Source organism: Garra rufa, chromosome 5 (assembly GCF_049309525.1).
Source record: "Garra rufa chromosome 5, GarRuf1.0, whole genome shotgun sequence".
NCBI classification, from domain to species: Eukaryota; Metazoa; Chordata; class Actinopteri; order Cypriniformes; family Cyprinidae; genus Garra; species Garra rufa.
In genome coordinates, this window is record NC_133365.1 from 5,296,689 (window position 1) to 5,309,752 (window position 13,064).

General features: G+C 35.7%; 2 protein-coding genes across 2 annotated transcripts in view; both read left to right on the plus strand.

Moving 5' to 3' along the window:
• rps6ka4 (ribosomal protein S6 kinase, polypeptide 4) overlaps nt 1–7,338 on the plus strand; it is a 30,858-nt gene extending 23,520 nt beyond the window's left edge. The window contains exons 17-18 of the mRNA XM_073839563.1: nt 616–779; nt 2,041–7,338. Coding sequence (XP_073695664.1) covers nt 616–779; nt 2,041–2,253 — 377 coding nt within the window. The 3' untranslated portion in view covers nt 2,254–7,338. The remainder of the gene's footprint in view (nt 1–615; nt 780–2,040) is intronic.
• clip1a (CAP-GLY domain containing linker protein 1a) overlaps nt 1–13,064 on the plus strand; it is a 275,509-nt gene that overhangs the window by 96,720 nt on the left and 165,725 nt on the right. The gene's annotated exons all lie outside the window — the stretch shown is intronic.

Here is a 13,064-nt window from a genome sequence, read left to right on the forward strand (position 1 = left end):
TTTTTTCAGTTCTTCAGCCTGTATTGTCCCAGTATTCCAAAATCAGCAGGCAGTCCCTATGATTAGATATTATTTCTCCATATACAGAAAATCCATTCGGCTAACCTAAATGTGTGTCATTTAAATCAGATTAGAGTCCAATTGAGGATTCGATCAGAAAAGCCCTTGTTACAGGATCTGCTATTTTACGAAATCTTCTGCGAAATAGTCTGCGATCGTCCGTAGTAAGCGAATCGCAATCTTTATGGCTTTAGAGCTCGGAGACCTGTGAAATTTACTTGCATTTACCCAATACTCGGAGTCTCTATTGATTAGGAGCTGAAATAGCTGTGAAAGACGTGGTAATAGTTTTATACCACTGGAAAGCGTCTGATGAGCGATTCCTGAGCCGGCCATCAGGGAGCCGCTGGCACTCGAACGCATTTCAGTCCAATTTCAGCACAAGTGCTTGTTATTATAGCTGTCATCTGATCATCTGGATTGAGATGGATGAGGTTCAGTGGCCTGGTGGAAGAGAAGCGTGCGACGGTCCCTGAGGACGCTGCTTTAGTGGCTGAAGGATGCTTATATTGGCAGCCCCCAAATTAGCTTCCATCTCCCTCTTCATCTTCACAGGTTTGTTAACTGTGGATCCTGAGCGCCGGCTGAAGCTCTCAGCTCTGAAGGACAACGCCTGGCTCCAAGGCGGCGGCGTCATGTCCTCCACTCCGCTCTGCACCCCTGATGTTTTGGAGTCCACCGGCCCCACCGTCCGCACCTACGTCAATGCCACTTACAAGGTCCAGTATCTGCCTTTGACACTGTTTGTCTGCTGTTACACTCTAGCACTACCAGATTTTAAATGCAAGTGACTGATGTTTTTATTTTATTTTCGTTTATTATTTATTAAGTTGGCTTGAGAAAGTGAAATGCTATTCAGATAGATTTTTTCTATTTGAACTTTCAAAAATGTCAAAGTTTTGGTGGAGTGGACTTTTAATTGAGGGACAGAAGTCTCTCAGGTTTTATGAAAAATTATTTTGTGTTTTGAACATGAACGCAAGTCTTATGTATTTGGAATAGGTGAATATATGACAGAATTTTTGCTTAAATGATCTGATATGATCTTCAATCTGAATATTATTAATTTTAAGAAGGATATTGAATTTATTCTCTCCTTATATATCTTTTTTTAATCCTATGGTTCCTATAAAGTCATTTTTCCCCCCCCAAATTAATTATTTCCGTTTCAAATTTTCAGGATTCTACTTTTTTCTGATTTAATTTTTCTACACTTTGTTTTAATGGTTTAAAATTAAGAAATATAGATCAAAAGGCAACTTAACAGCAATTTATTTAAAGTTTAACAGAAATGACATTTTTTAAGGCCCTATGAATTTTTCTTCTAAAATTAAAATCTGTTTTAATGGTTTAAATTGTAATAATCAAGCATCTGTGGTTACATTTTTTTATTTTAAAAAGTAATTTATTTATTTATTTTCAGAAATGCTGTGTTATGTATTTACATTTGTCTGGTAAATCCTTAAAAATAATGTTTCAATATTTGTATTAGTAGTAGTAGTACAATCATTACATTAAGTCATATATTTCTGTCACAATTTCTTCAAGTTAAACCAGACTTTTATTTTGAAAAGTTGCTGTGAAGACCTTTAAGTTTCTGTTTGTATATGATATGATGGACATGCAGGATTCATATTTAAATAGTGTTTTTGCGGCTTAATATTCACAGACAACACTTTAAGTATACTGACCTAGCTTTGATTGATTCATCCAAAATTCAGAAAATATTCAGTAAATTCCATTTTTACGACTGGATTCCGCATCATGGAACTCATAGAGCACTAGTATGAGTATTATTTTAATTGAATAATCAGATTTTCTGTGAATGAATGAATGAATGAGTGAGTGACTCGTCTGGAACATTCTCATCTCCTCATTGGACACTCACTAAAAACATTGCTTTTAGTTTTTTTGGGATTGCTTGTTGTTTAATCAGTATTCTGATCAAAAACTCATTTTGACATTTCTTTATTGCCGCAGGCATTTAATCTGGGGAAACGCGAGGGCTTTTTCCTTAAAAGCGTCGACAACGCGCCGCTCGCGAAACGGCGTAAGATGAAAATGACCAGCACCGGTGTGGAGACGAGACGCAGCTCATCCTCCTCCTCCTCTTCCTCCTCTTCCTCATCCGCTTCCCATTCCAAGACGCAGAATTGCCAATCTCTGAATCCCCGCGAGGATCCCAAACTGTGACGTCTCCGTTTGCCTGAGAAGCTGCTCTGGTGCGGTGAGAGAATGTATTACAAAAGCATTACAGGGTGGAAATAATACAGGCTCCGTACGGCAACAGATTCAGCTTTTATTGATGTCTCTTCTGCGACGGCAGGATCCACATTTGAGTCGTTTGAAGGAAAGAGGATTTTTCTGTAAACACAATGCCAAGGAAATGATCTACATTATAAAAGAGACTCCAGCGGCGTTACCTTTCATCATTTGAGACTGTAGACATTTTAATGAATGTAAAAACGTTATATCATGTGCTTTTAGAGATCTTTTAACCGCGAGAGACGATTAAAACACGTCAAACTGAGATCAGGGAAAGATGAAACATTAGGGAATAGTGGACGAGAAAGCCATATGTGAGCGCTAGACTTCTATTTTAATGTGTTTTAATGATCCACTGAGCAAAGCTTTATGTGAGTCATGTACAGGCTATTTACAGATCACTACTTTCACAAGTTTTCTCGATGTTTGCATGGCTATAGTATTTTGAATGTTTTACATTTTTTAAAAGTCGACCTATGGAGACCACACACAGTCACCAGTTACAATGATCACATCCACACTTCTGGGTGAATCTCACAAAGAAATGTCGTATTTCTTCACAAAATCAAGAGGAAAATACATTTTGAAGATGATTAAATATCCCTGCCAAATTGTTTTAAAAACCCTCATTAATTCAGAAACAAAATGATGTTCCCCTTGAAATCAGCACAAATGCAGCAATATGTACTTAGAATTGTACTTATGTGGGGAAAAAATGATTATAAATGACAAATCTTGACCCGTTTAATCCCACCGGTTTGTGACCGTAAAAAAGGTTTTAATTTCAAAAGCTCTAAAAACCTTACTGACTGATGTTTCAGTGCACTTCCTGCAAATATGGAAAAAATAAATAAAGGGTCTTAATTAAATATGTGCAGATTCACATGATTAGTGCAAATTGTCACAAGACCAGAGCAGTTTATTTCCTGTTTGCACCATGAGACGATGAAGGTTACATCAAAACTCCAAAAAGAAAAGCTAGGAAAGTTTGTTAACACAGATTTTTGGTACTCATTCTCTCTAAGGTGTCTAGTATTAATATATAAGTCCACATATGTTCAGTTTTGTTGAGTGTGCTCATAGGATGAGGAAACATGTTGACGGTGGGATAACAGTGAATGTCGTTTTACAATATAAACCCAATGCAGTTGTTGTGAAGATCACACTCAAATGTTACAATGACTAAATATTGCATCAAATAAAAAATTCAATTGTTACAAATAAGTTACAATATTGATGTTGCAGTACTGCTAGCACTAATAGAACAATTTAATTTTATATTTGACAAAAAAGTAACAATTTTGAAATACATTGATGGTTGTATTTTTTTGTCTTTTATCTCAGTATTCCTATCAATTTTTTATGCAAAATAGTACCCTAACCCTAAGATAAATAACCATTTTTATGAATTCAGTATACACATTATCCCACCGCTCACAACTGACCATATGCACAGAGCATTCTTTAGAACTTCCACATGATGATAAGCAGCTCCTAAACTTCCTCTGAAGCTCATTTTATATGTGCTATATATAGATGAACACTCTTGAGACTCCTCTCCTGCTTTGCTCTTATCACAAACTGAGAAAAAGAATAATTGCAACATCGTAAATAATTAACTTTTCATTCATAAAGACTTTTCATGGAAAACGTCTTTTTATAATGAAAATGACCCATATAACCAGAAGATGGCAGCAGAGGATCAATCATTGGCTGCAGCTGCTATTTCAACCCCATAGCTTCGGTTTATTATACTAGAATAATAAAGTAAAATAAATAAATTAAATCATTAAAATAAATAAATACGCTCAGACACAAACAGCCTATGAGGGTGAATTATTTAAATACGTTATTAAATGGTATTAATATTTTTATAGTATTACATAAATATTAATGGTATAAGAATTAAATAATACACTCAATATGATATGAATTTGAAATATTTTATATAATTTAATAACTAAATCTTTAAAGCTTTATCTTTAACTGTTAAAGCTATAAAAAAGTCTATATTTAACCAACACAAACTTGTTACAGCTGTAGCTTTGTTACTCTGAATTTAGTCTGAATCATTTAATGCACAGCTCTATTTTTTTAACTGGCGTTTGTCATTCTTGAAACGGTAAACATGGACGTTTGGTCCTCGTAGACAAACCAAACGTTTCTTGGATTGTGAATCCGTGCATATAGTCAATTGTGACCGACCACAAAACACAATTTTTCAAACACTTTTCTAAAACTTCCAAAAATTATTATTTCAAAGGGTTACTGATGAAACATTTGGGGTTAAACGGGTTAATGCTAAATAATTTCTCTTTCGTGACTTGAGAAGTGAAATCCACCCAGACGTGTCTTGAGTGTTTCTGTGAGATTCACCTTTTTGCATCTCAACCTTCAACCTCGTGTGTTTTATGACTAGTTCTCACACAGGTGTTGAGATCACTTACTTACTTGACTGATTCTGAAGGGTTTGGTTGTATGAACCCAGATGTGGAGTTTGCTTTGATCGCTGAGGGATCCTGCTCAACTCTCTGTGGACCGTAAGGGCTGAGGTTCACCAGACGCCAGTCTATCCCTCCCGTTCTTAAGGGCTTTCACAATCGCACGTCCACCCAGGGACCCTCTGGCACTGTGACGAGCGTGAGAGAAGAAGACACCGGCGTCTCCCTTTTTATTAACCGTCTTCACGGCCATTAGTCTCGCAGTATCTCAGAGGTTTGGCTCGGAGTCTCTGTGCCGTTGTTGGCGTCTAAATCCAGCGACGAGACGGCATTTGGGATTCAGACGGCGTGTTGAGCTGACGCTTTTATTAAGATGCAAACAGGTGTCGAGTCCCAGTAAAACACCTCCGGCGACGTTATATACACTCTGCTTTTCTTTAAAGAGGTGCGAAGCTGGCAGGTATGAACTATTTAACAGTCGGACGGATTGTTGGGCACTGTTTTTATTGAAATGACATATTCATCGTTTGTTTGTGCCAAAATAATCAGTTAATGGAGGATAATGTTGTCTGTAATAGTTTTGCACACTAGTCTGGGGTTTTTCTATTCCTCTATTGTTCACAAGCGATGCTTCTCTCAGCTTTTCATGGATGAAGCCGTTTGTGAAAAGACCAACAAGTGCAGCACATTCTGATGCGAATCATCAAGGGCTTCAAATGCGTAACTTTGCTCAGCGTCTGTAATCAAAGTATCTTTCAGACGCAATCAGCACAGTTTCATCATGCCCTGAGATGAAGATGGGTTTGACTTCAGGCCTTTTAAAGCAACAGTTCACCCTGAAATTAACATTTGCTATCAGCCTCAGGTCATCCAAGATACAGATGAGATTGTTTCTTCATTAGAACAGATTTGGAGAAATGCATTGCAAAAAAATGCATTTCCTACTTAGATTTTTTGTCTCGTTTCCAGGCAAAATAACTAAAAATAGTTAAAAATGACAAGTAAAAATGGTCTCGTTTATAGAAAAAAAATAGTCAAAATTAAACTTGTTTTTGCTTAGAACAAGCAAAATAATCTGCCAATAATTTCTTTTTGAAATTAGATTTTTTTTTTGCTTACACCATTAGCAGATTGTTTAGCTTGCTCTAAGCAAAAACTCACTTCATTTTGACTTGTTTTTTCTGAAAACAAGACCATTTTTACTCTTGATTTAAGAATCTGTAGATATTTTGGCTGGAAACGACTAAAAATCAGTAAGAAAAGCTGTTTTTGCGGTGAAAATGGATGAAATGGATGGACTGGAGAGGATTATTGTGTTTTTTATCAGCTGTTTGGACTTTTATTCTGACGGCACCCATTCACTTCAGAGGATTCACTGAAACTCATCTACATCTTGGATTAGTCTGAGGCTGAACACATTTTTAGCAAATACTCATTTTTGGCAGAATTATTCCTTCAAGGGATGATTTATCATTGAATACAGTGATTTTACACTATTGTTTTAGTTAAATGAAAATCAGTTTGATTTATTTTGTGGCACAAGTTTGTCATGTCGATGTGTTTTTGGGCTTTGAAAACAGTGAGTTTTGTATTTATTTCTTTTTACTTGCTCTTTATTATCTATTCAAAGTGTTATATCTCTCTGCTCAATGTAGTTTAGTTTATTTTTGTTGTTTCCGTTTCATTTGTCAGTAAGAACAAGTCGTCTGCTCGTATTAGATCATGCACTGCATTTGGTTTTTTGGTGCATCTTCTACAAATGTACATTTCTGATGGCAGACTGGTTTGGCGTCTACAGTTGAAGGGTGAGCTTGCTGTGTCTCTCATCACAGAGTATATTATGTTTTGTTAGGGTTCTGATTTGCATGTTTTCTTTTCTTTTTTTAATTCATGATAACTTAAATGTTTTGTCTCTGCCAAAAAAAATGTTTTGTAATAAAAAAAGAGAGAATTATTATAGAGCGGTAATGAAATGCACTGTTATAAGAATAAATGAGATGCATTGTTGTGCATTAAAACCATCGCTGAATCCAAAGTATAAAATCTACAAATATACTACACACTTTCTATTCCCTTCTTAATGTTTTAATATTTGGCTCGGATGTGTTTGGTGTTGATTTGCTCGTTCAGATCTATTGAGTGTTGTCTTAAAGGGACACTTGACACAAAAATGAAAATGCTCTCATCGTTTACTCTCCCAGATGGACGGACAGCTCTTGGAAGTATACCAGTGACTGTTGGCACAATGTGAAATAAATGAGCAAATGAGAGTTATTATTTGTCCCTGGCACCTCCACAGCCCCAGTCCTTTATTCTGAAGATGGTATCGCGGCTCTGAGAGTCTGAGAGACCACAGCGAGGAGAAACAAGGCCTCCAGGACCACAATCCATCTCTGATACTGATGTCCAGCGCTGAATCTCTAGATGTTAGAATGTAAATCATACTGGACACTTCACTAAAAATTTTTCTAGAAGCAGCAAATGCCATTTCCACCACATTTTGAAATGTTTTGTTTGATCTCTGGTGGAAAGGATTTTAAAGATATTTGAATAAAATTGGCAGACTACTTGATCTTGGTATCTAGCAAATGTTCTAAATAGTTTTTCACACTTTACATAATTTGACAGTTCCAGCTTCATAACATCGCATCTTTGGTCTTGTAGAAAATGTTCCAAATGCAGTTAATATTTTCACACTTTGATTAACATACTTTGACAATAACGTCTTATTGTAAAGATACACTGCAAAAAATGCTTTTCTAGCTTAGATTTTTTTTGTCTTGTTTCCAGCCAAAATATCTACAAATTTTTAAATCAAGAAGGATTTTCTAGACGAGTAAAAATCATTTTCTTGTTTTCAGAAAAAAAAACAAGTCAAAATTAAGTGAGTTTTTGCTTAGAACAAGCTAAATAATCTGCCAATTGGTTAAGCAAAAAAATCTTATTTCAAACAGAAAACAAGATTATTTTGCTTGTTTTTTCTGAAAACAAGACAATTTTTACTCGTCTAGAAAATCCTGCTTGATTTAAGAGTTTTTAGATCGTTTGGCTGGAAACAAGACAAAAAAAAATCTAAGATAGAAAAGCATTTTTGCAGTGTACATAAAATAATGTAAATTATGCATAAAATGTTCACAAAAATTAGATTTTTAATTTTATAAATCATGTCTAATATTTCACTTCTCTATACTTGTTACACAAAGGACACTTCCCTGATAGCACACGCACATCTCGGAGACGTCTATTTGATGTCTGTTTACATTGGAAGTAGTCCAAATAGATTTTCCCCTTTTAATAAAGGGCCGACGTCTATTGTTGCAACACCACAGACATGAAATTAGGGGACGCAACTTTCTTCTTAGAAATGACTTTTATATATATATATATATATATATATATAATTATTCACACTATAACCACTTTATTTGTGTTAAAATGTTATATTGTTGCGTTTACATTCCATGATAGCTCATGAGGTATGGGGGGAACGTATATTTTGTTACAAATGCAATCTCTCAAACTCAAATAAGTATTTTAAAACAAAAATGTAACTATTAACACAACTATGCACAACTTGTGTTAACCCTCCAGAAAACAAACCTGCAAACATTTATTGGTATTGGAATGAAAGTTTATCTCAACTGTTGTAAAGTAGAGGGACACCTCAAATGATCAACGACTCTAAGACTGGTTTTGTGGTCCAGGGTCACCAATGGGAGTGTGTCAATATCCTTTAAATGAATAATAGAATAATTTACATCCCTGCTCAAAAAAACAATCAAGACCATCAGAAAACGTGTAATGGTTTACCTAGTTATAATGAAACTTATATCGGTTTTAATGAAAACTGTAATGGAGCCAGTGTGTTTCTACTGGTAACTGGGTACCTTTTATTTCTATATTTAATTCTTCCCAAAACACACCACTGAACACCATTTTAATAGTTTTATTGGTTAAGTTTGTAATGGTATTTGTAGTGGGAACCATTGGAAATTCTATTACATTGAAGACCATGTTTGGTCAAATTAAATGAACTTTGTAAAATAATTGACTATTTTTGACAACTTGACCCTCAGACAAAACCAGTCTTAGAGTCATTGATCATTTGAGGTGTCCCTCTACTTTACAACAGTTGAGATAAACTTCAATTCCAATACCAATAAATGTTTGCAGGTTTGTTTTCTGGAGGGTTAACACAAGTTGTTCACTGTTAATAGTTACATTTTTGTTTTAAAATACTTATTTGAGTTTGAGAGATTGCATTTGTAACAAAATATGCATGTTACCTCCATACCTCATGAGCTATCATGGAATGTAAACGCAACAATATAACATTTTAACACAAATAGAGTAGTTATATTGTGAATATAGTGTGAATAATTTTATTTAAAAAAAAAAATGTTGTGTCCCATAAGTTCATGTCTGTGGTGTTGCAACAATGGATGTCTCCCCTTTAAGAAAAGGGGGAAATCTATTTGGACTACTTCCTGTGTGTAAAGGTCATTGCAGGTGATCTAAGTGGTGCATGGTGAGTAGTGAGTACATTCCTTCTTATTAATTTCATTTGTTGCACTTTATTTGTGTCTGTGGAGTTATGTTGATAACTGGGTGATAATTGTGATAAATACATACTTTGTACTCCATTTTAGAAGAGTCTGGGTTTAGGCTCGTTTGTCTGTGGTGCTGCTGTCTTTCTTTACCATAGATATAACACCATAGATATAAGTGGTTGTCACCAGTGTTTGATTAAAACTCAAAATCAAAATGAAGCTTACATTTTAATGCATATAGCATATTAAACTAATTTGAAATGCATAGCAATACATTTTATTAAAAAATAACAACAACAAACAAGCAATTTTACAAATTCTGCCTCTCATTTGAATCAGGATATGATCATTTGTTTTTTTACGTAATTTAATATTAAAAACAGAGAAATACGAAAATTTTAGTTTTTCATTTTTTCCAAAAAAAAAAAAAAAAAATGCAAAAAAAAAAATGCAAAAAAAAGAATTGTGCTTGATTTTCCGTTTTTACGTTCAGGGCTAGAAAATGAATAAACGACTTGATTTTTCGATCTCTGCATGTGGGCGGGAATAAAACGCCCTTTTCCGCTGATTGGTCAACCAAACATTACATTCAAGTCGTTTATTCATTTTCTAGTATAATTCTTGTTTTTTCGTTGTTGTTTTTTTGTTGGAAAAAATTGAAAAACGAAAAAAATATTTATATTAAATAAAAACAAAAACAAATGACCGGAATATACCCTGATTCTTAAATAGCACGAGTGTCTTTGTAGCAATAGCCAAAGATACATTGTATCAGTTCTGATCTAATCGGTCAAACGGGTTTGAGTTTGGTTCATTCAGACTCAGTTCACTCACGCACTCAATCATTTGCGGCAGTTTCTCACATCATGATCAAAACAATATCTTTTTTAAAAAGAGTATAAAAGAATGGACACCCTTTTTTGACTGCTGCTAGAAGCGGATCAGACTTACAATCTATCTCATAATCATGTGCTAATTCTGAGTGTTTGAAATGTGCATGACGTAATGCTCCAGAGTTCCAGCTGGTGAGTCTGCTGCAGTATCAGTGAGAGCCCAGCAGATGTCAGTGCGGCTCACATCTACATGCTCTACTCACAGCGGCGCGTCAAAACGGCGCTAATGCGACTGTCAACGCGTCATTAATCAAAGTGATGTGTAAGCGGATCATTTGCATAGGAAATTGTGATATATGGAGCATGACACAAATGGATATGAATGGAACAGTAAATCAAAGAGATTCCATCAATTATAATTGGCCCCTTCTGGCTGTGACCCAAGGTCTAACACACACCGCTTATTATTTCCGAAGGCAGACATAGCCTACCAGCGCATGTGTCTCCACATCAGGGCCAGAAATGACTGAAACCTCAGCGACGCTCCGGCCTGGCCCGTAGTAAGTTAAAGTGTCTCACACTTTTAGGTTTACTAGTATCCGGCGACTCTCGCTGCTGAATTATTGAGCTCAGGGAGAGCGAGTGTGACCCCACCGGTGTCAGGAAGAGCGCCGAGCTTGATTTCATGGCATATCTTCAGATTTCACCATCAATTTTTCATCTTGCCTTTCCAAAAAAGCGTTTCATTATTAAAAAGCCAAATATGAGTAGAGCACTATATGGCCCTGGCGGCACGCAGAGCGAAAGTGCATGAGTGTTGCTTACTGTGACACCTCACTACTGCAACAACAAGACAAAGCCCTGGAGACTGGCTGATGCTTCCAGGTGAACATTACTCTCACTCTGAAAATACTACAGTAAAAACCTGTGCATTCCCTTAGCTTGTCGTAGATCCAATGAAACGTTTCATGCAATTTACAGTTTTTGAAAGTGAAAAAGAACAAGAAGTTTTTTTTTTATAGTGAAAAACCAAAAACATAAATCAACATAGCTCATATTTGATGGCTTTTCATGTGATGCACTTTCGTCGTGTGGCATAAAACATGGATTTTTGTAAATGGACATTTACTGAAAATGTGCTTAACCTCAGGTTATCCAAGATTAGGATGAGTTTGTTCATCAGATTCGTATAAATATGTCGTTCCATCACTTGCTCGCCAATGGCTCCTCTGCAGTGAATGGGTGCCGTCAGAATGAGAGTCCACACAGCTGATAAAAACATCACAATAATCCACATCACTCCAGTCCATTTGAACTAAAGTCCATAATCCATAATAACGCTTCCTGCGCAGGATCTGTGCAGACTTCTCTACTGATACAGACCAGACCACTTTTTCACTGGAGGAAGCGTTATTATGGATTATATACTTGTATTTTAGTTAAAAATATCTCTATGATGGATTTGTTTCAGTTTTTGTCTTCTCAAGATGTTAACTGATGGACTGGATTATTGTGATGATTATTCTGATTTTGTCAGCTGTTTTGACTCTCATTCTGACGGCACCCATTCACTGCAGAGGAGCCGTTGGCGAGACGGTGATGGAATGACACATTTATACAAATCTGATGAACAACTTCTGAATCCTCTTTATTATTATTACTACTACAGTGGGTCCTCTGCAGTGAATGGGTGCCGTCAGAATGAGAGTCCAAACAGCTGATAAAAACATCACAATAATCCACAACACTCCAGTCCATCAGTTAACATCTGGAGAAGACAAAAGCTGAAACAAATCCATCAAGTCTTAGTTTCAAACCCTGGCTTCCTTGCTTCTAAATATTGCTTCCTCCAAATAAAAAATGGTCTGAATCATGAGAGAAATCTACACAGATCAAGCACCATTTACAAATGAATAAGTCTAAAACAGCTCTAAACAAATATGTGGCTGGATTTTGATGTGAGAGAGAACTTTTCCACTGGAGAAAACCTAAATATTATGAATTTTGGACCTGTATTCTTGCCGGAAGCGACATTTTAGGAGTTAAAAAGCCTTAAAGATGAGATTTTATGAGTTATTGCAAACATGCAGATTTTTAACTGATGGACTGGAGTGGTGTGGATTACTTGTGATGTTTTTATCAGCTGTTTGGACTCTCATTCTAACGGCACCCATTCGCTAAAGAGGATCCATTGGTGAGACAGTGATGGAATGACACATTTATACAAATCTGATGAACAAACTCATCCTAATCTTGAGTAAATTTTTAGCCACCTTTTTTTTTCTTGGGTGAACTATTCTTTTAAGATTATTTTAGTGGATTAGTCTGAAACCTCTTTATTGTTGTTATTATTATTATTATTATTATTATTATTATTATTATTATTATTACTACAGTGGGTCCTCTGCAGTGAATGGGTGCCGTCAGAATGAGAGTCCAAACAGCTGATAAAAACATCACAATAATCCACAAGTAATCCACACCACTCCAGTCCATCAGTTAACATCTGGAGAAGACAAAAGTAACAAATTCATCAAGTTTTAACTTCAAACCCTTGCTTCTGGCTAAAATATGAGGCTGTTATTTAAAATACTGCTTCCTCCTGTGAAATATTCACCTCATCTTAATCAGTAGAAATCTGCTCTAGCACTGTTTATAAGCCAAAACAGCATAAAACAGCTCAAATATGTGGCTGGATTTTTAAGTAAGAGACAACAGGGAATGAACTTTTTCACTGGAGGAAGCATTATTATGAATTATGGACCTGTATTCTTGCCAGAAGCAACATCTTCGAAGTTAAAACGCCTTAAAGATGAGATTTTATGAGTTTTTTAACTGATGGACTGGAGTGGTGTGGATTATTGTGATGTTTTTATCAGCTGTTTGGACTCTCATTCTGACGGCACCCATTCACT